Here is a 27,263-nt window from a genome sequence, read left to right as displayed (position 1 = left end):
AGATTGCTGACAAAAAATCAGATCGTAGATTTTCATATTTCCGTTCGAAAATGTTTTATGGCTTAAACCGTTAATAACGGTTTAAGAAAAATGCTTAAAACATCAATTTTTGAAAATAATATAAAAATCTGCGATCAAATTTTTTGTCAGCAGTCTTGTATAACTGGTTTCCATGGATTTTTACAAAACTTGGCTCGTTCCAATACAAAAAATAAAAAAAGTTGTCAAAACGTTCAATCTGTGAGAGTGCAGCTTTAATGATAAAGCGTGGAACTTATTGAAGGCGAGTTTATATATATATATTATAATCAGATAATCCGAACAAATAATGCAAGATAGTCAGAAAAACATTTAAATGTACGAGTTAAGGTTTCATGATTTCAATCAATACAAAAAGGAGAATTACGTATGCGTTTAAAGTTTATTATTTGAAGTTATCAGCTAAAATTGGAGTGCGTATAAAAGGGTTAAATAAAATGTAATTTGAGAGTTGATAGCATGCATGCATTGTTATGTAGGCCGGGGGATCCAGGAATTTCGTCTCTATGGAATACAACACCCACGGAGGTAAATTTACCCCACCTCGAGACTTGGGGAAAGTTTGCTCCATAGGGTTCATGTCATCCTTAAACGCGCGGTAAATCTTAACATATATTTTTTACAAGGCTTAAGAAGGATATGAAATATTACAAACACACATAAAAATGTCGCCTATCTATACCTTATTTGTCTAAACGTCGAATCAGTTTTACACGACCTAAGGAGGATATTATATATTGCGAACACACATAAAAATGTCGTCAATTCATTCCTTATAATTATGTCTGAACATCAAATAAATTTTACATGGCCTAAAGAAAATATCATAAATTGTAAACAGATAAATATATTGTCATTTTACCTTATAGACAATACTTACATTTAACACAATATTCCCGAGTTCAACTAGTTTGTTCAATTTCACAGTATGTTAATTTCAAAACATCGACAATGTTCAAGTTTAGTTTTATTATCACAAAGAGTATCCACTCAAGGCAGTGTTTACTTTGTTTGAATTGATTGCTGTTCGCCCCAGTCATAAAGTAAATTTCAATAAATTCACTTTATCAACCAATCTTACTACAGCGCTCGACTTCCTGGCTGTGCTCGTGCATAGCATGCTGGGGGAAATTGATTGAATTTATGTTATCAAGTTAAGGGCAGTCCACACTACAAAGTTAAGGGCAGTCCACACTACAAACGTTTGTTTGAGGGATCACTACTTTTAATTTAGCTTTGGAGTTCAATACTTAGCACATTTGCTAGCCCGAATTTCTCGAAACTTCTTAAGCTTAACAGGCTTAAGTAGCTTATTTTAATTCGCCAAAATACATAATTTATTTGAATTTTTAATGAATGAAATATGATTTATTGTGATTATCATAACGATAATTCCTATCTTGAAAATGAAAAATCTTAAACAAGTAAATATTATGCAAATTATTAATAAATAAAAAAAATGAGCTTAGCTTAATCCTGTTATATGGAACTTAAGATGTTTTAACAATTGGTACATATTCACTATTTAGCATATATAGCATAATACATGAATTATTTACAAAAATGTAGGTGTAATTAGTATTTGATCAAATATTACACAAAAAAAAAATTGTCAGATTTTGCCTCAGACAGTGTATGTATTCGCATTTTTCGGAAAAGTATTTCTGCAAATTGGATATGTTTTTTGTTAAAATTTTCAAAACTAGCTAATCAACATATGTTTTTTCTTTGTGATGATAAGAGGTGCAACGATTCGCTCCGATGCATCGAAAAACCAGTTTAGAATCACCGATTCGATTCGATACTTAAAACTCAAAATTGGATTCGATCCGCATACTAGTATTAAGCATGCCAGCCACAAAATGACCCGTACCGGTTGTATCCGAATTCTAAACATGTCGACTTTGTTACGCGGCGAGCGATTGGTTAATAGTTAAAGTGTGCTTGAAAGCTAAAATCAAGAGAGTTGGCACATCAGTTAATAAAAAATGAATGAATGACAAAACCATGTCATGTTTTGTTATTCATTTAAATTGTATCAGCAGATAGTTTCATTATAAGTATGTGATGTTTTATTGTTGTTATTTAACTTTGTAAACATAAAAATATGTCAATTCAAAACAAACTCGATGAAACACTGTCCTTGTTGATCTGTTTTTTTCATAAGTTGAATGATCAAACAACGTCTAAACATACAACTTAATATTTAATAGCAGCAATAAGTCAAACATGAATCGAATCGTAATCAATCGAATCGACATGTTTGATATCGGAATCGAATCGAATCGAGTTTTCAGTGAATCGTTGCAGCTCTAGATTGGTGATTGCCTTGATTTCAATCCAGATTAGATAGTCAGGATAGTTTTATACAAACACATAATTTTTGTTGTCTACAGACTTTTCCGGAAAGAAAAACATATGATGTATGAGTCACAAATCTGATAAAACCTTGTTCAGCCTCTTTTAACACCAAATCATGTTGCAAATGATGTATGTTTTACTCTTGAAAATGATTGTTTCTCAATTCTAAATAATACATAAACTTTTGAAGCGTTTGAATATTTTGCCTTAACTACTAATTTTGCACTGTGGAAGACCCTTAAAGGTACTTAAGCACGACTTACATATTACGTTGATAGTATATATCACTTCATTTCATGAGTATGTATCTAGTGCAATTATAGTAAACGATACTTAAGTACCGGTTGATTTAGTTTTAATCTCATCCGGGCTTTTAACATAAAACAAGTGCGTATCCTGGGCAAAATATACGACAATTTGAAAACACGAAGCCTCACCCCATCCCCTCGAAAACTATTATCGATTTCGACGTGATTTGCTTGTTCGGGAATATAATTGCAATCATCATGCTAAAATGTCGTGTTACGGTGCTTTTTTAACGTACCTTATGTGCATAGTTCAATAGCAGGCTGACTAGGACTACATTCGAACAGGGATTATGCGCCTACGCCCCTTTATACCACCAAACCTGCTCCGGTTTTATAGTTTCATACCAATAATTGTTTACTTCCGTCTAAATTGTCAAGTGGAATACGACAGTCATATACTTATGTTTTGGTTTATGATTGGAGCTCAATGTCATTTAATGAATTAGCCCCTGCACAACTTGAAATGGCAAACTCATTGAGTCAAGGAAATTGAGTTCAAATAGTTTTACCTTATATAATTGACCCAACTTATCTTAAGCACATTTCTAGGAGATGTTAGATATAATCAATGTGCAAGTAGACGTTAGCACTGTTCAAGGAGAAATCAGCACTGTTCCAGTAGAAGTCAGCACTGTTCCAATAGAAGTCAGCACTGTTCCAGTAGAAGCTAGCACTGTTCCAATAGAAGTCAGCACTGTTCAAGTAGAAGTCAGCACTGTTCCTGTAGAAGCTAGCACTGTTCCTGTAGAAGCAAGCTCTGTTCCAATAGAAGCTAGCTCTGTTCCAGTAGAAACTAGCACTGTTCAAGTACAAGTTAGCACTGATCAAGTAGAAGCTAGTACTGTTCAAGTAGAAGCTAGCACTGTTCCAGTAGAAGTCAGCACTGTTCAAGTAGAAGCTAGCACTGTTCAAGTACAAGTAAGCACTAATCCAGTAGAAGCTAGCACTGTTCAAGTACAAGTCAGCACTGTTCCAGTAAAAGCTAGCAATGTTCAAGTAGAACCCCTAGCACTGTTCAAGTAGAAGCTAGCAATGTTCCAGTAAAAGCTAACACAGTTCAATTAGAAACTAGTACTGTTCCAGTAGAAGTTAGCACTGTTCAAGTAGAAATCAGTACTTTTCCAGCTGAAATTAGCTCTGTCCCAGTAGAAGTTAGCTATGTTTCAGTAGAAGTCAGCACTGTTTCAGTAGAAGTTAGCTCTGTCCGAGTAGAAGTAAGCTCTGTTCTAGTAGAAGCTAGCACTGTTCCAGTAGAAGTAAGCTCTATTCCAGTAGAAGCTAGCACTGTTTTAATAGAAGTTTGCTGTGTTCCAGTAGAAGCTAAGTCTATTTCAGTAGATGTTAGCTGTGTTCCAGTAGAAGTTAGCTTTGTTCCTGTAGAAGCTAGCACTGTTCCAGTAAAAGTCAGCTGTGTTCCAGTTGAAGTTAGCACTGTTCAAGTAGTAGAAGTTAGCTATGTTCTAGTTGATGTGAGCACTGTTCCAGTAAATGTTATCTCGGTTCCAGTCGAAGCTAGCTCTGTTCCAGTAGAAGTAAGCTCTGTTCCAGTAGAAGCTAGCACTGTTCCAGTAGATGTCAGCTCTGTTCAAGTAGAAGTTAGCTATGTTCCAGTAGATGTAAGCTCTGTTCAAGTAGAAGTAAGCACTGTTCCAGTAGATGTTAACTGTGTTCCAGTAGAAGTTAGCACTGTTCCAGTAAAACTTAGCACTGTTCCTTAAAAGCTAGCTCTGTTCCAGTAGAAGCTAGCACTGTTCCAGTAGAAGCTAGCTCTGTTCAAGTAGATGCTAGCTGTGTTCCAGTAGAAGTGAGCTCTGTTCAAGTAGTAGAGGTTAGCACTGTTCAAGTAGATGTTAGCTGTGTTCCAATAGAAGTTAGCACTGATCCAGTAGAAGCTAGCTCTGCTCCAGTAGATGTAAGCTGTGTTTCAGTAGAAGTTAGCGCTGTTCCAGTTTAGGCTAGCACTGTTCCAGTAGAAGCTAGCCTTGTTCCAGTAGATGTCAGCTCTGTTCAAGTAGAAGTTAGCTATGTTCCAGTAGGTGTGGGCTCTGTTCAAGTAGAAGTAAGCACTGTTCCAGTAGATGTTAGCTGTGTTCCAGTAGAAGTTAGCACTTTTTCTTAAAAGCTAGCACTGTTCCTTAAAAGCAGGCTCTGTTCCAGTAGAAGCTAGCACTGTTCCAGTAGAAGCTAGCTCTGTTCAAGTAGATGCTAGCTGTGTTCCAGTAGTAGTGAGCTCTGTTCAAGTAGAAGTTACCACTGTTCAAGTAGATGTTAGCTGTGTTCCAGTAGAAGTTAGCACTGTTCCAGTAGAAGCTAGCTCTGTTCCAGTAGATGTTAGCTGTGTTTCAGTAGAAGTTAGCACTGTTCCAGTTTAGGTTAGCACTGTTCCAGTAGAAGCTAGCACTGTTCAAGTAGAAGTAAGCACTGTTCCAGTAGAAGTAAGCACTGTTCAAGTAGAAGTTAACACTGTTCGAATAGTGGTTAGCACTGTTCAAGTAGAAGATTACACTGTTCCAGTACAAGTTTGCAATGTTCAAGTATAAGTAAGCACTGTTTAAGTTCAACTTAGCACTGTTTCGGTAGAGTTTACTTTATTGACATTATGATAAGTATTAAGGCAATGAATAAAATTATGTCAGTGAATATCTTTTAGATTATTTCCATTTGAATTTCCGTAATTGATTAAAGCCATTCAAGCTTATCTTAATGTAACTTACGAGTTCTTTACGTGGAGTTTGAATTCTGTTTCGTATTAGTGAATTTAGCGATGCTATTTATCCACATGATAGTTATTGAACAGTTCAGCTCCGCCCACTTGTTACCGTTCCGATAATGGAGTTACTGTGTAGACGAAGACAAAGGAAACACTAAAAACACGGTAAAAATCTGGTTCTTGAAGCATTTTGATCTGAACTTGCTGTTGGCCTGATATGTTGTCACATATAATAGCGCATATTTAAATGTTGTATGTAAAGGCTGTATGATATATTGCCTGGTTCTTGAACATATGAACAATGGATACATTTCTAGTATTAGTTCCGCCTTTCACCGTACTACATGCTTATATCTGGATCATATCTTTATAAAACGGAAACAGTTCCTCCTTAAATGATGAAAATAACAATTGGCGACAAAGAGGGTTAAATAATCATAAGAAAATAACTGAATGAATAACTTGAATCGATTGTTAGTTTATATTATATATTTGACAACGATTGCGAATAAAACTATGATAACTTAAACTAAGTCACTCTCGTTGGCACGATGTTGCGCGAGAGTGTGGCATTGTGTTGTGGGTGATACCGAAGTACCCGGTAAAAAAACCACGTGTCCGGTTTGGTGACCACTTAACAAACTCACATGCGGCCAGGCTGGGAATCGAACCCGGGTCGCCTTGGTGAGGAGCGAGTTGGTTGGAATTCGTTGCGAAAAGGCGAACACCTTATAAACACAAAAACCTGGTACGAAAAAAACGACACGAAAACCTGATACGCAAAAACACACGAAAATCTGACACGCGACCATACTAAAAACTGTTACACAAAAAGCGGCCACGCGAAGAAACTAAAACCTGTCACGCGAAAACACGAAAACCTGATACGCAAAAACACGAAAACCTGCCACGCGAAAACACAAAAATCTAGTACGCAAAAACACGAAAACCTACCATGAGCAAACACGTAAACCTGCCGCGTGAAAACACGAAAACCTACCGCGTGAAAGCACGAAAACCTACTGCGTGAAAACACGTAAACCTGCCGCGTGAAAACACGAAAACCTACCGCGCGAAAACACGATAACCTACCGCGCGAAAACACGTAAACCTACCGCGTGAAAACACGAAAACCTACCGCGTGAAAACACGAAAACCTACCGCGTGAAAACACGAAAACCAGCCGCGCGAAAACACGAAAACCTACCGCGTGAAAACACGTAAACCTGGCAGGCGTAAATACTAAAATCTGTCACGCAAAACCAAGAACCCTAAAACGCAAAAAACACCCACAAAAACCTGATACGCAAAAAACAATAACCTACTGCGTGAAACCACGAAAACGTGCCGCGTAAAGACACGAAAACCTGCCATGCAAAAACACGAAAACCTACCACGCGAAAACACGAAAACCTGCCACGCGAAAACACAAAAACCTGCCACGCGAAAACGCGCCAAATTGCAATTCAGTCGTGTTTTCGCGTTTCGGTTTTCGTGTATTAACCAGCAAAAAACGCCAACACAATTGCAGAAATAATCGTCCATAGGAATGTCCTTGAACATTAAATGACAGAAATCATCCACTATATGAATGTTCTTGTTCAGGGACACCTCCAGATATCATCCACACTAAATGCCATGTCAGAATGTTGACAGCGCTTAAATGCTAGATCATTGCATGACAATAAATACCTCAAACATACTCTAAAACATTCCATGCTGGCATTCTCTTATTATTTTTATCATATGTACAGCGTTAGCCTTTTAGTACACTGATTGGATAAACGCCTCTCATTCGAGTAAATGTTCGGTAATATTCAAGCCCAACACCGTTCAGTTTTCAATATTGTTATTAAGTGTTTCGGAAAAAATGAAGCTTTCTCTGCCATATGTCTGAATGCCTATGGGCAGTGAGATTTCAAAATGACTGACTAGTTGCCACACTTTCAGTTTTGTGTTACGTTTGATGCATCAATTGCTTGCCCCACTTTGGGGGTGGGAGTGTGGGTGTGGGGGTGATGTGGGGACCCACGGGACATTTACACAAACTGCACAACTTATTTTTTGATCCCATCCATCGAGTATAAAAATAGGGAATTTTTTCAATATCCCTTAGGTAAGACATGTTCATGGCATAAAAAATCCTCAGATTTGAAAGAAAATGTCAAAACGGTCAATCCGTGAGGTTGCAGCTTTTATGATAGAAACTCAAAAAGCATATGATTTGTGTACATATAAAAAGTAATAGCGAAATGTTGTGGAATTTGTGGCCAGGTAGCGATTAATAAAAAACATATTTGTTTCACCAGTGCACAAAACATAAGCTCTTTTGTTTAAATCAAAGTCAGACCAGTTCAACACAATGGTGCATTAAACGGCTTAGCCAAGACAAAGTGGACATTTAACTTTTCCAATGTTATATGCTGGTTTTGGCTTTCATTTACATAAGATCTTTGACACTTTAGTGTATTTTGATAGTACTCGATAAGACCTTTCCAGCAATATATAGTTTTATATATGTTTTCTCAATGGTTTTCCAAATATACCGTTTGAAAGGCCCAGAAATGGCCATATTTTGGATGTTATGCTGTTGCACCAAAAAATAGCCATTTTTTAAACATACAGCTCATAAAGGCAATCTTGGATACATTGTTAAAATAATGTTTTCCAATTAAGGACACCATTCTTGTTTACACTACTTTTTACGGAATGAAAATTGTACAATAATTGATGAAGATATGTGGAAAATTGTAAATGTGTACACTTGTTATACATTTTCCTTTTTTCACCCTTATTTATTCTACAATGAAAAAGTACTACTAAACTTTGTTTATTGAATAATAGAACACCTATTATGAATACATAGAATATTATAACACATGAAAATCACAAACATTTTTACTAAAGGTCCTCAACTCGTTTCTCATAACTTTGCCAAAATGACGTGTGTTTTTTTATAGTCCGTAGCCCCACTTTTCAACATGTCCTACAACTGTGACATGATTATGTATTACAATGACAATCTGTTTTATACTCCAAGGCAATGGCAGCAAGCTATCACAAAAATATTTAGCAGCTAGCATACTGAATGAAGAATCAACAGTCAAAACTATTTTGTCCGTAGCCCTGTATAGTCCGTAGCCCCCCCCCCCCTCAAAATTATTTTTAAATTGAAAGGTCAGATCATAATTACAGCTAGCTTTTAATAAAACAGAATCATGTATGTAAAATGTAAGCAAACATAGTTTAAGGGAGAATAGAAATAAGAACTTGTCTTAAATATATGTACATAATGAAGGTTTGAATCCGTAAATACAGAACAGATTACAATCAGTTGTGTTTAAGATTCATTCAGTGCAATATTATGGTGTTACAATGTAATTTCAATGTTGTTTAATAGCCTCATATTGATATTATACAAAAAAAATTGTGTTCAGTTATAATCTGTTTGACATAAGTATAAACACATAAATGATAGTTAAAGGGGCTATGGACTAAACTGTTTTTATGTCATAATTATCTACTTGATGTCAGTATTTAAAAGAAGACTTTTTTGTATTCGTTCTCATTCTGTTCCATGTTTTGTACTTCATACTGTGCATGTGGACCTTCAACATCAGTTAGGTTGATTGTGTCATGTATATGTACTAACATAATATCAATCAACAGTCGATGTTTATTCGTGAACTACAAATGCACTTGGTTGTTTTATGTACAAAGTACTTAAGGGTTAAAATGTCTGTGTGTGTGATATCTAGCTTGTTAATGTTTTACCGGGAAGTTTCGCATGAAATCAAAGGGGTATGTAGGCAGAGGCTGAATTACAGCTTGCAATCGCGCAACAATTTTTTTAAAAAGTGATAAAATTATGAGCATTAAACAATGCAAGTTTAATCACTTAGTGTGTTGTTTGCTTTTTATTGCTGTTCACATGTGTATAATTTGCATAATTATAAGAAACCAATAATACGTATTGATACGTCATGCATTATTTCATGCTAAAAGATGTGTTATTCTGCGCTTGAAAATAAATTTAAAAAAGCACTATAGTCACTAGTGCTTTTTTAAATTTATTTTAAAGCACAGAATAACACAATTTTTAGCATAAAATAGTAGTGTGTTCTATTTTACCAAACAATTTGCAAAGACTTGATCATTAATTGGTATAAAATGTGAACAATGACGATATTCCATTTGAGTCATTCTAAATGAATTTGTGACTAAAATGAATTTGGTAGAAATTCCCACATGTAAAGATATTTAAACCAAATAAATTCCATGCGAAACGCTACAGATGCGGTTACTCCGAGATTCCGAGAAAAAACATAACTGTGATACATTGCAACTTTGCCGTTTCGTTAAAATATGTACCCATTTTTCATCAAGTATGTCTTGATTGTTTGGTGAAAGAGATAATATTAATAATCTTTGCATTAATTAAGGTTTATATTTAGTTTAACATATAGATCAAGCACCATTTTGGCATTTATTTTTTGAAACTTTTGCGGGGCAAAAAAGCCTTCATGAATCTTCCCCATTTGAATGAATTTACAGTGGCTTTCTTTATATGGAGAATGCATCTCTTATTGTTGAGAAAATGAAATACCAGTTTAATTAGTTTGAAATTTGCACATAAATGGAATACTTCACTTATATTGATGCCGAGAGATTTTTTAACATATACTTGTTATGGCACAAAGATACAAAGCAGATAATGACAGATGATAGCCCAATCAAATCAAACCAAAAAGTCAGGATTGGTATTCAATAAACAACTTAATTTAATGTTAATATTTATGTAAAAAGAAATAAGTATATATTGGTATGAAAATATTATTAACACAAATTAAATCAAACATTGGTTAATCTTTGATGCTTATATGTATCTCAGTTCTGTCAATTTATGAGATAATTTTCTGAGAAATGCTCATTTGTGAAAAAGTTCTGTGCATTTCCCTGAAAGCACTGTTTCAACAGGTAAATATACTATATCATGATTTTATACACTTTTGAACATTTAATGTTTCAATTTACTTCAACTTTTAACCTTTTGATTATTAAGTAAACACATAATTAAGCACATGCGGAACCTAGCCTGTATAGTCCGTAGCCCCTTCGTATCAAGTATAAATGCAAGATAAAAAACTTCTGTTACTATTTCTTTACATCTTCTTTTGTTTCTGCAAGTTTGACTGTTAATAGCAATTTTTTAAGTTGGAGACGTAGTGCTACAAGCACTTAAAATAGTGTTCATGTCAGGAAATGACTGTTATTTCGCGGGTTTTTTCCACGTTTTGGAATAAAGTGTCATAAATTACATATTTTGCTGAGGTAAATGTTCAAGGGATGATAGGGCCTGGGGACGATCAGTTGGTAAAAGATGATACTTTTGCTGTATAATGCAAACAGATAATTATGTTTCCAGAATGATTACTGTGTTTGTATAGTCCGTAGCCCCTCTGTAGCCTAAATTTGTGATTCAAGCTTTAAAAAAAATAAGAAGTGTAAGTCATTCAAGACTTTGTATGCTAACAAAAGACACCTATATGTTTGATCTAAAAGGAAATTTGATTATATTGAGCTGTTATCTAAATGATTCTCCTAAATATAAGTGTGACTTCTTTTCTGCTTTTGATGGTTCTTGCAATCCTACACATATAAATATTTTCATTTGATTCAGAATCAAATTTTTTGGCTTAAATGTTTAATGTTTACACATTACCAGTACTTTATGAGCAAAAAGAAGGTAGGAAGGTTGCATCTACTTTCCAAACAAAACATGTTATGCTTCAATATGTATAGTCCGTCGGCCTACACGGCCACTTGTATATATCAGTCTGTAACTTTTTTATCAGGTCTGCTACAAAAGAACAGTTTTAGAACATAATGCTTGAAGCATTAAGCTTGCAAACTCATATTGAATTTTAACGATTTGAACCACTTTAAAAATTGACCTTCGTGCAACACAAGTGTCCACTTTATCTTGGCTAAGCCGTAAAATTAGTTTATGTATTATGTGCATCTGTCTAGACTTTCTAACTTTCTGTATGAAAGTGTGCCGTGACCGTAACAAAGAACAGATATTTTAACTCCCTGGTGCACTCTTAATAGGGCGTTATGCATGGTTTAGTTTATCTGTCGTATATTATCTCTGTACTAGAAATGGTTACAAAGGTTATCTGTATGTAATTGTCATGAAGCGTGGCAGACGCTCTGGCCATTTACTTGATAAATGCATAATAATGTCACTTAAACCAAATAAGTGTTTGAAATTACATAATGGCTTAGAGATTGATAGTATGTTTACTTCCAAACATGAATGATTTCATGCGATGCAATCGCATAATAATTTTTTGTGTAAGAATGTACTTTCAATCTTTAAGTTTTTTAGTGTTCTATATAACATTTTGTTACTACCAACTGATTGGGCCAGCCACTGTTGATATATACTTATTCACCTGATTAAAATCAATAACGGCTATCTGCTGATTTAAGAAACTGCCTTCCAAGTGGACAAAAGATAATGCTGGCCACTTAATTTTGACCACTGTCAAGCCTCTGTTTCAATTTACCTAATAATCGGATTTAAATCAATAATCACGGTTGTCTGCTGATTTGAGAAACTGCCTACTCAATGGACAAAAGATAATGTTGACCATTAAAGTATGTCAACTAAAGCATCTGTTTAAATTTACCGAATCCCCAGATTTAAATCAATAATAATGGATGACTGATGATTTACCAAACTCAATGGACCACAGTTTTGGAAAATACTGCCATCCCGTGAGACAAACTTAAGTTTCGAACAATAAAGACTTCTGTATTAAATACTAACGATATATCTAAACTCGAATAAGCTTCACGATCGCTTTATGTCAACAATATCTATAAAACTTGGAAGTCGTTCGGTTGATAAATGTGGTATTTAAAAGCATCCATATATTTTATGCAATAAACGGAGTTGATGTGTTTAATACCACTTGTCTACTACCTTTATGCATCTTAAAACAAATCTAAATGCTAGTTAGTATTGTGAAGTTTATAATCAGGTCCACTAGCGGATTCGGAGGGGGGGGGCGCATCCGCCCCCCTCCCCTAAAATCGTCCAGGTTTACTTTCTATTGCAATATAGGAGAAGAAAGGTAATAAAATACACCCAAAGATCACCATTTCGGACTAGAAATTGTTAACACTTTAAACCAAATAAATTTCGTTTCTGAGGGAGGGGCGCAAGTAAAAATGGTAGGCCCCTAAGTTACGCCCCCTCTAACGTCGAATCCTGGAACCGCACCTGAGATCGACTGACAATTGACTACGTTATTTGCATAAACATATACCATTGGTTGTGTACACATCGTCATAATGCCTATTTATACTGGATTATACCCTTCAAACTCTATAAACACACACTGTCGGATGAACCAATCAATGCATTACAAGTAATAGACACACATTAGAAAAACCTTAGACACCTTGGTCAAATACATAGACATGTCTTGTTGAGCATAATTAATTTTAAAGCTGCACTCTCACAGATTTACCATTTTGACAACTTTTTAATATTTTGTCTTGGAAAGAGCAACATTTTGAGTAAATATCTGCAAAACAATGATATAAGATTGCTGAAAAAAGATCAGATCGTAGATTTTCATATTTCCGTTCGAAAATCAATGTTTTATTGCTTAAACTGTTACTAACGGTTTAGAAAAAAAATGCATAAAACATCATTTTTTGAACTTTAATATATAAATCTGCGATCTAATTTTTGTCAGCAGTCTTATATAACTGGTTTCCATGGATTTTTGCAAAATAATTGCTCGTTCCAAGACAAAAAATAAAAAAAGTTGTCTAGACCTTCAATCTGTGAGAGTGCAGCTTTAATAAACGTATTTCTAGGTTATGTTTTGGAGCTATACATTTATGGTGTATGGTCATTTGGATATTATCAAAACAATGCACTTAATATTTCTTATCTTCAGAAATATTAACAAGAATACTACCCCGTTTTATGAAGAGATTGACCCAACAGGAAAATATATGCACATAATAGCAAATACCCACTGGGGTAAATTATCCAAAAAGAATACAATTGCTCTCGGACGGAAAAATACCCCAAGGGCAAAAGTTCGTTATATAAATGGTGCTTAAAAATGAAGATTCAATTGCTGAATTTTAAACGTTTTTACCTAACAATCTTGGAACAAATATAAAAGATGCTTTTAATGTTTTATGCAATATTTATGTTGTTGTATTTCAATGTAATTTACTTACGCATATTTAATACATCAGGGTTTTTTCTGTCCATTTTGGGAAAAAGACTCTAGACATGATACATATCATATAATTTTGTTGTTTTGTTAGGTAATTTTTATCATATCATGCTCATTCCATGATCAATATATAATGTTGTTGTTGCCGTCGTTGTTGTAGTTGCTGTTGTTGTTGTTGTTACTGTTATTTTATGTCTGTTATGTCATATTTATCAACTCATGTTCTTTTGCTATTGATGTGATGTTGTTATTGCTGTTGTTTTTGTTGTTGTTGTTGTTGTTACGCCATATTTATCAACTCATGCTCATTTAATGCTTATTATCTATGTCTTGTCTTAACGCTTGTGTTTATGGTGGAGAATGCTAGTATATGATGCAAATCAGTTGTGGTCGAAGTATGTTCTGTTTATTTTAAACCTGTGTATCATCATATCATGGAGAGTACATGAAAATATCAATGAAACTGCTTTGCCTTAAATAAATTTCAAACATCCATATATTAAACGAATTGCTAACGCAAGTGACTTAATACTAATTTATTGTGTCTCGTGACTCCATGTTGCATGATTTTGATAAAATATTCAACTAGTTTTGAGACTGACACCAACAAATACAATGTAAAGTTTGGGTAACATGATTTACATACCTATAAACAAATAGTTTGCATATCTTTTTATATAATCCAATTAGTGTATTCCTCACAAAAAACTGCTAACCAACTGACAATTTATATAAACCTAAATGTGTACTGAAGCAAAGCGGGTAACCCTCTTTATTTATTTAACTACAAACAGCGAGGCGAAATACACCGGATCACAGTGCGCAAGTTTCACGAAAGAAATAAGACCAGCAAATATTGACCAGCCTCAAATCCTACAATTCGCATTCGGAATACTTTGACAATTTTCTATCGAAACCAACCTTGGATTTATATGGACGGTTTGCAATGTCAGAAATCTTTATTTTTAACAAATAATTTTATTTTTTGTACACATATTAGATTTTCCTATATGAATGGTTTATATTTCAAATTGTATTAAATTGAACAAAAAGCGCACGATTTAAATGGACGATGTACGGGGATGGGGGGTGGGGGGTGGGGGGGGGGAATTTCAGCAGCCTTTTGGTAAAAACAAGCTGCTTGGAGCTTCGAATCTTTCAGGGGATGATAATATTCTGGTTTTTACGGAAATAATTAATGTATAAAGTACACTCATCGTTTTCATAACACCCCACAGTAAGCGAAACGAGCACACTACTACGTCCTCAATAGGGTTAGAAGCCAATAGATAAATTTCCTTTATGCACCAGTCAATTGTAACCACGCCCCCCACAGGGTCCGGGGAATAGCCGGGACTCTGAATTTCGGTCCAGCAAAACCCGGATAAAAGCCCCGCCCTGCAGGGCCGAACTGACGGTTAACTGCGCGGGCACATGGAAAATAAAAACACGGCCCTTTTCCCCGGCTATCCCCGGTACACCCCCGGACATGGGGGGGGGGGGGGGCGTGGTAACAATTGACTGGCATTATATTTAATAGTCAACAGACCAATTTGCACGCGAAATAACACTGATGCACTGATAGAGTTTCACGATCCATACCACTATATATGGGAAAAAGTTCCTCATGTGTACTAAACATTAAACAACGTTTGGAAAAATATACATTTCTTATATAAAAATAAGAAAAAATGAACGTAACCACTAGTCTTGTACCGATGATCGATTATAATCGACAACTGATCGGAAAGGTCTACGTCGGCGACAATCGATAGTGAAATTTGAACAATCGATTATAGAAACAAGGTACGTAACCGCTACTTTGTTACCAGTAAAATAAATGTAATGAAAATATGTTTTGTTTCTGGTTAATGCTAGTTAATGTTTAAATGTTGAGGTGGTAATATGTTAATTGATCTAGTCTAATTCTTCTCAAGTCAGTAGGTCAATACAGTACCCTATTACAAAATTTCTTTGTAATTTAACTGCTAAAAGGATTGGTTCACAACTTCTCATGTTTGTGGTTTAAAATGAGTTTTAAACATGTAACCGTTTACTTTTTACCAATGGCATGTAAGAATTGAGTTTTCTCAGTTTTCTCTAAAAAAATGTTATTTTTAACTGCTTGATGTATTATTAACTGACTAATTATTTAAAATAAATTGATATCTTTCTCTGTGATTTTTTTAAACATGTATACAATACTAAATGTAAGACAAAAAAATAGAGTCTGTGATCTGATGTTCTGTAATAGTAACTTATAAACTTAAAGGATAGTTGCGTTCTGAATAAATAATGTAATTTATACAAATACATGTACACACAATATTGTAAGGAAACATTGGTTCTTAAAAATGATGCATGTACTGAATCTGTTGACCAATGATAATTAAATAATGATTAAATCGATTAATAATCGATCATTGATCGGATTCATAAACTGATTATCGATAGTTATTTTTCTGTCTGATTCCCAACACTAGTAACCACTTCGTATCGATTAAGTGACCACATCCGGTGTACTCACAATGCGTTGTAAATGTAAACAAAACAGTTTAGCTCGTTTTTACACCAAAAACCGTTCAGCTTCAAACCCTTAACATAAGATAAAAAAAAGCCAAAGTTCTTAGATTGCATAACCATGCTTTGATTCACTGTTATGCGCTAAAAAGAAGAAAAAAATACATGTAAAATTGAGAAGTAATTTGCGCCCTCCCCCCTCGCCCGTCCCCTTTTTACTCCATACCACCTAAAAGCTAAAAAGTAAAAGATTGTTAGTACAGTCGAGCCCCCGTTGGCTCGAACTCGCTTGGCTCCAACTCCTCGTTGGCGTAATCTGGATGTAAAGGACCGATTTCTATTCCTGAATGTACACATTCCCGCTTGGTTCGAAATTTCCGAGGCTCGAAGTTATTTAGCCGGTCCCTAGGACTTCGAGCCAACGGGGTTTCACGGAATAAGTGGTTATAAATGCGATGCAAACTAACAACCTTTCACCATTACTTAATGCGGGCCCTGGCGGTCTGATGTAGAAGGGAAAGGAAATGGTTATAGAAATAGTTTGGCCTTAAAGCTGCACTCTCACAGATTTATCGTTTTTACAACTTTTTATATTTTTTGTCTTGGAAAGAGCAAATTTTTGCGTAAATATCTGCAAACCAATGATAAAAGTTTGCTACAAAAAGATCAGATAGCAGATTTGCATATTCTGCGATCTATGTTTTGTCAGCAGTCTTATACCACTGGTTTCCATGGATTATCGCAAAAGTTTGCTCGTTCCAAGACAAAAAATAAAAAAGTTTTCAAAACGTTCAATCTGTGAGAGCGCAGCTTTAAACGTTAACTCACTCATAATATTGCAGCTATTATATGCACCTTATACATAGTGTGGTATACGAAATAAGGTTAATAGATTTGGGCAATTAATCAGGATGTCATATTAAGTATTTAAGTAAGTGTCATTTCCCATATAATTATATGAAAGTTTTATTTTTCTAAACACATAACAAGTTATCTCGTGAATATTTCAAACTAGCCGATGAAACAACCATATTTCTTAAAGTGATACTCTTATTCAAAATCAATACAAACACATGTAAAACAAACATAAATTTCGGTTTAATCATCCATCAATCAGTCAATCAATCAATCAATAATCCAACCAACCAACCATCCTACAAACCGATCAATCAATAAATCAACCAATAAATCAGCAGTCAACCAATCAATTAATCATCCAACCAACCAACCAACAAACCAACCAACTTGCCTACCATCCCACAAACGAACACATAAAAGGTCAATCAATAAATCAATTAATCATTCAGTAACTCAATCAATCAGTCAATCAATCAAGCATCCAACCAACCAACCAACCATCCAACAAATATAAAAAACGATCAATCAATCAATCATTCAACAGTCAATCAATCAATTTATTAAAATCTACAATCATCTTTCTAAGAATAAAATTCATTGGTTTAAAGTTCTTAAAATACAAGTTTGGTTTACTTACATTTAGCTCGCTGTCATTTAAGTTAACAGCTCTGTATCCCTGTTTCTGAGACATGTTTTAAATAATGTTCGGAAAATAACTTCACAGCATTAACAGTCTAAAATTGGAGTTAAAACGTATAAACGTTATAGAAGTAACACCGTAAAAGTACTGAAACAGTTGATATGCACATGACCTTTGTACACAATTCTTCACATCTGCTAAATTGTTACCGCTTTTATCAGTAGAGGAAATTTATCACCATGCCAAGCCATACCACATTTACTGTTCGTGATGAATTCATTTCGTTTGTTTAAGCCCACAGATTAGGGCGCTTGTGTTGACTTTAACCTTACAAGCGACCCCTCGTTATCAAGATAGTGCCATGTTTTACTGGTAACAATCTGACAGATGACCATTAAAGCGGCTCGCTGTTAGATCTCACGTTGGCGACAAGTTCATTGTCCATATTATATACCGTTATATAACTACTGTTATTTGAAGTATTTGAAGTTTTCCTATAGTAAATCATGCATTTAAAATCACACGTGTCAAGCTATTCACCATAGAACTTTTGAAAAATAATTATGAAACACTGTTATAAAAAAAATATACGCAAGTTATACATGGACATGTTGTTAATGGTACAATTCTAAACCCTTTTTATGTCTTGTTTTATGATGCCATTTTCGTTTTGTGATTTATATTAATAAGTTTATTATATATACTGTCACAAATTTACATTAAGCTGAAATAATTGAAGAAAAAAGTTCAACATGTCAAGGTATTTGAAATTCTATCAATATCGCTACTTAATTATGTCAAACTAAACTAAACTAAACTTTCTTATATTTTTGCATCTAGTAAGTTATAGTTAGTTGTTTTGCATTGCTTATATGCTGTTAATTGATCTGCTTATATATCCCGTGTTGCATGCAGGACATTGCATATTTTTTAATAAACGTTCAAATTTACATTTTCCTTTATTGGGCCATATCTGTATTATCTTTAAGCTTAAATAGGCAAATTAATTCTTAAAGAAAAAAACAGACTTTCTCCGCTAACTGTATTTCGGTTATTTATTTCTTAAAGAGACTAGACGCCAGCTGAAACAACAGCAAAAAAAAAATTGTCAAAACTTAATAAAAAAGTGATTGTGTACAACGCATTGGATCTGACTAATGTATCACATCGCTTACGACGAATGCATCTATCGCTGTTTTGCGCATTTTTCCGAGAGGTTGGCTACCACTGAAAATCCCAGTTAGTTTAAAAACAGCATTGGTATATTGATATGTAACAATCACGTGACTCTAATTTGCTTAATATTACACACTTCATGGCTTCCCGTGGAAGAACGGAAATTTCAAGAAAGCGGATTTCTGCAAATCAACGTCGACATAGAACCGACAGATCAACATCGGTAATGAAATTGATCCATTCGGAACTCCTCGGCTTTTTTTTTCAAAAACAACCTCGGATGTATGCCGGTACATCTGTTGAAGTAGTCCGTATTTTTTTGAATAAAAGCATTAATTAAATGTAGTGTTTAAGAGTTGTATTCATTGGTCTCAGTTTAAATTGATTGCCAGTGAAGTGTATTATTGCAAACATTATTACGATTCCCAAGAGTTAAGTCATAAATTTTAACTACTAAATAAGATTACTACGCGATCTATTTGCAGCGGACTTAAACGTACCACTTTTTAAGTATGTAAACCGTCCATATACATCCGAGGTTATTTTTGAAAAAAAATGGCCGAGGAGCTCCGAATGGAAATTGATCGATTGAAACTTTCGAAAAAGGTTTACTCCGCTGAAATTGACAACGACTTACTAAAACGCTTGTTGACAGTATATGAACGATCAGATGTCTTGCAAGGTGTGCGAAAAACCCTTCCACCCTTTTTTTAAACTCGGAATCCATTTTACACTATTTTAAAACAGGTAAGAGAGCGACGTGATTGTTGTGTTTATTCTTTTAATCATGTAAAATGATGCATTTTCATACTAGCTAACTTTGATAAATCTAGTCTTGTTCTGAGGAAATACTGTATTTCCCGATTTTGGGACCATCAGGTGTCTAGTCCCTATAAATAGTCGCTATAACTTCGATAAACTTAAATTGATATGTCCGTGTCAAAAATAGCAACAAGTTCATATGATTTTTTTCCTTGAATTCCTATAGTGTTCTTTTTAAATACTGGCCATAGTTAAAATTACACAAATCTGTAGATATATAAGATATGCTAAGATAATTTCAATTTAACCATGGACGCATGTTCCTGGTATGTATGATAATGTCGAATCGGCGCCCTTTCTCCGTCGTTCTGGCACGTTTGAAAATGTCATTTCGACGCTCAGGTGACGCCAACAACCAAGAACAAGATGACCGAGATCACCCGCGTGCTATACCGCAAAACATTCACGGATTGATAGAGCATATATACAAACGCGTTGATACTATAACATTTAATCTATTCTTCTTGAACGATATTAAAAGAAAAAATATACTGTACTTGATTTCTGTTGACAAGATATCAAACTTTTGAAGTAAAATATCACGGCATTTCAAATAAAAACACTCACATTTACTAGGAAAAGGACGATAATTCAAATATTGAATTCAGTACTTACTGAACTTCGTTTATATTTTTTTCGCATATCGCACTTTTTAGGTATAGAACATTCACGAACTTTTTTCCATATAACGTTTCCCTCACTTGCTAAAATATAGAGGATTATTGTTTGTTCCAGTGTAAGATCGTAATATATTTAACGAGTGAGCACACAAACTTATACTTCACGAGTGGCGTAGAGAAAAGTGTAGAGAAAAAATAAGTCAAACTTAAACCAGAAATCAGGGGCAGATCCAGGATTTGACGTAAGAGGTGGCGTAACTAATTGGGCGTACACTTTTGACTCACGCTAATGCCTTAGAACCGACATTATTATGATTTCAAGGGTTTGGGGTATTCTTTCATGAACAAATTATCCATTTCTAGTAGAAAATGGTGCATTTTGGGCGTATTTTCTTCCTTTTTTCTCATATTTTGAAATAAAAATTAAACTTTGACGATTAAAGGAGGGTGCTCGCTGGTTGGGTTCATGTTGAGTGTTACATACTAGTATGTGGCTTACTGTATAAAATAATATTGAATTATAATAAAAAAAATAAAAAAAATGTAAAAAAAATATCCGAATATATCAAAGAACAACACATTAAAGTGTGATCACTACAGTATATGATAAAATCAACAAAACAACATGTTTTTACAAGCGAAGTGAGAATATATATATATCGGGTCACCATTGATACGAATTCAGAATTATTGCCAATGATTCGATAAAATAGCAAGCTCGTTTGTGTATCGAATACCTTATGTTTAAAACAAGTTGCAAAAACAATTTAAGCATTTCGATTAATAGCTATGTGGCCACAAAATTCACCGTTAAAAAGCGACTAAATATCGCTTATATGTTTATCTGTACACATGCCATGCTTTTTATTTGGTAATTCAAGTCAAATAAGTTTAACATAATAATGCATCAAACATATTCAAAAATATTGAATCTATCCAATGTAAACCTGCATTGAGTCCCATTAAAGCTGCACTCTCACAGATTGAACGTTTTGACAACTTTTTTGTCTTGGAGCGAGCCAATTTTAGCGAAAATGCATGGAAACCAGTTAAATAAGACTGCTGACAAAAAATTAGATCGCAGATTTTTATATTTAAGTTCGAAAATTGTTGTTTTATGCATTTTTTTTTTAAACTGTTAGTAACGGTTTAGGCCATAAAACATTAATTTTTGAACGGAAATATGAAAATCTACGATCTGATTTTTTGTCAGCGATCTTATATCAATGATTTGCAGATATTTAAAAATAAAAAAGTTGTTAAAATGGTAAATCTGTGAGAGTGCAGCTTTAATATTCAAAAGACTTCAAACATCAAATAACGTATCAAGTGCTCCTGTTTAAGGAGACCTTAAGCACAACTGGGTTGACATTGATAAGCTTAAACTGGTTATATCGTCGCCTTGTTAAACCTTTGTAAATATTTATAACTTTCACACTATACACTTATCAGTACACTAAAGCGATCTATAAAGTTTCGTTTAACTTGAGGGAAAAAAAGAACTTTATCTTTGATGTATTTTTTAAGATATTTAGAGTTGCACTCTCACAGATTGACAGTTTAGATTTTTTTTGTTTACATTTTTGTCTCAGAATCGGCTGATTTTGGCATCAACGCGTTCAAATAAGTTATCTAAGATAACTTACAAAAGTCCAGGCCTCAATATCACGAAGATGTTTATGGCAAATCTCAATCTCAACTCATTTTTCCACATTACAGTATGACATTATTAAAATTACTAAAGTTTTACTATTTTTGAAAGTACATTCTCAACATGGTTGCTCAATATCCAAAAAAAAATTCTACAGCAGAAAAAATAACTTGAGCTAAACTCAAAAATGCTAAATTGGACTCAAGTACAATTTTTTGCTCTCATTTTTTTTCTATAAAATATTGACGATTTTTTATCAACATAATGAATGATGTGCTTTTTAAAAGGGTAAAACATTTACAATTTTGAATCATATGATGCTGTAATATGATAAAAAAAAAGTTGAGACCGAGATTGAGATATGACTTCAGTATTTTCGTGATATTGGGGCCAAATATCAATTAAAAAACGTCTGAAAATTGCAATCTGCTTAAAGCATTAGTAACGCTGATTGCTGACAGAATTAATAATGAACAATAACTTGGTATCATTACAACATGTACAATATGTACGTGGAAATAGATATGACGGTACGTTTGTGCCAATGGGGAAAGTAATCGACCACATATTGCTTGAATAATGTGTATTAACTTTATATTTGAAGACAGTGCACACATTATGACATCAGACCACTTGCCACTGGTCTGAGTATGGCTCCTATTCGAAAACCGGATCCACCACTACGTGTCAACGTTGCTTGGAATAAATGTACAAATGAAAATTATCATAGCTATCAACATATGTTACAAAATGAACTGAACTGTATACTCATAGTTGAAAGTACAAAATGCTGTCCAGACTTTCTTAACGAATTACTAACTAATGCAATACACCGTGCAGCTAGTATTCTTCCAGCAAGCAAATATAATAAAAGGGAGAAACCCTACTGGTGCGAAGAAGTAAAAGCCGCCCACACAAAGGCGCGCCATCTACACCGAGTATGGATCAATGAGGGTAGACCGAGAGGCTATATCAACGATTCATTTTACGGATACAAAGTCGCTAAAAGGAAATTTAGACGAGTTCAGTGCTGTAAACAAAACGAATTTGAAAACAAAGCTATCGATGACCTGAACATGGCTGCAGAGCTAGACTACCGATTATTTTGGAAACTACTCCGAAAACAAAGCGGTAAAAAACCATTAATGTGTAATTATCTGTTGATAACAAAACATACGCAAATGAGAACGTTATAAAAGGTTTTGAAACATATCACCGGTTAGCTCAGTCGGTAGAGCGTTGGACTGTTAATCGGACAACCCGGGTTCGATTCCCGGGCGGACAAGGTTACTTCTGTTGTGATTGGTTATGAAATTCTTTCTACGACCATTCGCACTGTACCACTGCCCCTGGCATGTACAGAAGTTGTCAGTTCCTTGCAGAAGTGAAGGCACCTAGTACTGGTTCACCGCCCAGGATAGGTGTGCGGTGGTTGAACTGTCACTCTGGGACCCTTCAATGTGCTCACGCCGGGACCCGGAGTATAATCTACTAACACCACCACCTTTACCAGGGTGTTTGAAGATAAATTCGCGAATAACGATGAAAAACATAACGAAGATTTACAAAAATTTTAAGGGAAGATAACGATATAGCAATGTCACTAGAAATTACGAAAGAAGTTACAAACGAAGAAATTACCAGCGCAGTGAGAAGCCTGAAACTTAAAAGCCTCGTAATCGATAACGTTTTAAATGAGCACATAACACATGGTGGTGAAGTATTGACAAGAGCATTAGCTATTCTTTTCAACTCCGTGCTGTACAATGAACGAACACCTAACAAATGGAGCACCAGCCTTCTTATCCCTATTTACAAAGGCAAAGACAAGACCGACCCTGACAGTTACAGGCCCGTCTCCCTCAGTCCATGCTTTAGCAAACTATTTGAAACGGTTATACTTAACAGAATCAATGACGTTATAAAATCTTTCCCTATGAACAACAACAAGGTTTCCGTAAAGGCCTCAGCTGTGTTACCACCGAGTTTAATCTACAAGAGACTATTTATCAACAAATAGAACGAAACAGCAACGTGTACGTAGGCATGCTTGATCAAAAGGCTGTGGTTGATGCTGTGTGGCATGATGGACTATTCTTAAAACTTGGCCAGTTTGGTATTGTCGGAAAAGCCCTCCGTACACTTAAAGCATCTTATAGCAATCTTAAATGCGTCGTTAAGCTTAATGGCGATACATCAGATAGCATCAACATACATAAATCAGTTCGCCAAGGAGGTGTTTTATCTACATTTTACTATTTACTCTACGTCGACAACCTTCTGAGAGATCTTCAGATCAGTAACAACGGCTGCTGTGTTCTTCCAACCAAGTCCGGCAATCCTGCATACGCCGATGATATTGCCCTGTTTGGCGTTATCTCCCTTGAATCTTCAGAAAATGATGGACATTGTATATCGCTAATGTAAGTCATGGCGAATAGACATGAATGTAACCAAGTCGGAAATAATCGTATTTACAAGGAAACGTGATCCACCCAAAGTTGCAATAATGTATGGTGACCAGATAATCCCTCAAACTAATAGTGCGAACCACTTGGGTGTGAAACAAGTTTCTAACATGAAGTGCAAAGCACAAATTGAAGAGAGATGCCAAAAAGCTAAAAATGCATTTTTTGCAATGACTGCTCAAGGTGTGCATCCACATGGTCTTAATCCATTAGTTTCGATTAATAAAATCATAATGCCAATTGTTCTCTTTTGTAGTGAATTATGGAACAATATTGTACAAAGCGATATAGCTTCAGTTAATCGCTTACAGCATTATATGGTAAAGAAATTTCAGGGATTTCATTTTCGCACGAGACCTAATATGTGTGAATCAATGCTTTGGCTTCATAAATTGTATTCATCGGTGATCATGAAGAAATTGCTATTCTTACATTTGATACTTTGTCTAGACTCTAAATGTACCACTAAGAATATTTTTCTACGACGATTTTCAGTTTGAAACAGATAGAAATGTTTCTTTAGGTTTTATTCCTGATATATGTAATATCCTATGTACATATGGGCTTCAAAGCTTTATCAACAATGCTTTAGTTAATCCAGAACAAATTCCCTCTAGATGTCAATGGAAACATACAGTTAAAACTATTGTTTCATTGAAAGATACCTCATTATGGTCAGCACAACTTTGTCAGACGACGATTTTAGTTTATTCAGAATTTTGCAACCGCGTGTAAATAGAGCAACAGTGTATGATATATTTGATTTAAACTGTAATAAACATATTCGAATGTTTATTGCAAAACTGTGGTGCAAAAGGCCACCACAATTGCCACAACGATGTCATGGATGTCAAACAGTTACTAACAATTTGGATATACACATCATTCACGGGTGCACCAAACATGAGCGTGAAAGGTGGCGTCTAATCACTGACGTCATGGAAATGGACATGGGCCTTGCGCAAGAACTGTTGTCAATGGATAGCGTAATGTTTTTCTTAGCACTTTTTGGGACAGAACTAAGTGTACAGAATTACCAAGCAGTGCGAAAACAATTCTTGAGACGATCGTTTGTATGTATTTATAACTGTCTCGTGAATAGTGCATAAATGTGTTCGAAACAAGACTTATACCTTAAGTTTGATGCAAAGGATACAAACACAATCTCATTATGCATGTCGATATAATATGCTAATTTTTGTGTATGTACATATATCATTTATATAGATATCATGCCTTCATAGTAACTGCTTGTACATAATATGAATATCATCGTTAATAGTGGAAATAAAGATGAGTTGAGTTGAGTTGAGTTGACTGGTTTCTTGATTTAAAGCTGCACTCTCACATTTTTACAACTTTTTTTATTTTGTCTTGGAAAGAGCAAACTTTTGCATAAATATCTGCAAACCAATGATATAAGTTTGCTGACAAAAAATCAGATCGTATATGTTCATATTTCCGTTCGAAAACAAGTGTTTTACAAACGGTTTAAGAAAAATGCATAAAACATCATTTCTTAACTTTAATATTAAAATCTGCGAACTAAGTTTTTGTCAGCGGTCTTATATAACTGGTTTCCATGGATTCTCACAAAAATTATCTCGTTCCAAGACAAAAAAATAAAAAAAAAGTTGTCAAAACGTTCACTTTGTGAGAGTGTAGCTGTAAAGTGTGACCATGCTATTTCGTACTTGATCGAAGCACAAAAGAAACGCATACATTTTAATGCATTATATTTTTACCTCGTTTGGTTTAAATTACTAAATCAAAATAGCATATGATGTATGTTAAGATTAAACAATATAAAACTTTCAATTAATAGCCACGTGGTTAAACATCGCCAAAATAACGCTGATATGTTTTATCTGAACACAAAGCATATGCTTTTTTTAATTTGATCTTTAAAGGTCTAGTTTAAGGAATGTTTGCCATGATAATCTCCTGCTGTGCCTCTCCTATCAATTGCACTGGTGTACCATACACGGATTTTTTTTAAATAAATATATTTCTTTCATGCTTTACGATGAAATATGGGGTTTTAATAGTGAAATAACAACAGTGAAAATATCAATTTGATATTTTCACTGCAAAATAAGGAGTGAAAATATCAACTTTCAGAACTACTTTTAAATTCCTTTCTTGTTAGTGTTACATGTACTTGCCTTGATCAAAACAGAACATTGTGGACTTCAGTAAATTATGGCAAAAAATGTTAAAAAAAGAAAGAAATATTTTATAAATTTAAATAAATATATAATTGGAAATTAACAACTTACCGTTTATTACCGGTTATCCCGTTTATCAAACATTTTACTGATCTTTGAAGCTGAATGTTCGAACATTTGCTTTCATACCAAACAAATTACAGACAAAAACAACTGTTCGGACATAAATAAAATTTTATATCATCGTTCAAATGTATTTTGAACTGTTAACCGTTGTAGTACGTAAAATGAGCTTCCTTGAGAATTCACACAATTTACAGATAGATCCGATATTTTTTACCCCACCCACACCTCAAAATGTGTCAACAAACTAGCGTGGCATTTACCCTTTATCTGGAAAACAAACATTTTAAATCGAAACACACTGGTCACTGACAGTAAGATGACTGAATATAAACTTACTATAAAAACACGCGTACATGCAGTCTTAAACTAAGAAGAATGGTTAAAATCCAATGAGTATCCACATTTGTTTTGCTAACACATTTGACCTTCCAAATTTTCATTCTTTAAATAGCGGCGTAGTAATTTGGTTTTGTATTCATGCCCATCTTAAAATAAAAAAAAGTGTTTTCATTATTTTTTGGAACAT

The 27,263-nt window shown here is 34.5% G+C and overlaps 1 protein-coding gene across 5 annotated transcripts in view; it reads right to left on the bottom strand.

Moving 5' to 3' along the window:
• Positions 1 to 17,774, bottom strand: part of LOC128238749 (solute carrier family 23 member 1-like) — a 46,124-nt gene extending 28,350 nt beyond the window's left edge. Inside the window, exon 1 of one of the 5 annotated variants that reach the window (XM_052954984.1) lies at positions 17,704 to 17,774. In XM_052954984.1, the coding sequence (XP_052810944.1) occupies positions 17,704 to 17,757 (54 nt within the window). In that variant the 5' untranslated portion in view covers positions 17,758 to 17,774. Of the gene's footprint in view, positions 1 to 919; positions 1,122 to 2,944; positions 3,384 to 5,422; positions 5,641 to 14,334; positions 14,448 to 17,703 lie in introns of those variants that run through there. The other 4 variants (XM_052955000.1, XM_052955014.1, XM_052955007.1 and 1 more) reach the window with 4 other exon arrangements.
• Between the last annotated feature and the right edge of the window lie 9,489 nt (positions 17,775 to 27,263).

The sequence above is a fragment of the Mya arenaria genome, chromosome 1 (genome assembly GCF_026914265.1).
Source record: "Mya arenaria isolate MELC-2E11 chromosome 1, ASM2691426v1".
NCBI lineage: Eukaryota > Metazoa > Mollusca > Bivalvia > Myida > Myidae > Mya > Mya arenaria.
The sequence above is the reverse complement of the archived record's forward strand: the minus strand, read 5'-3'. Positions and strand labels throughout refer to the sequence as shown.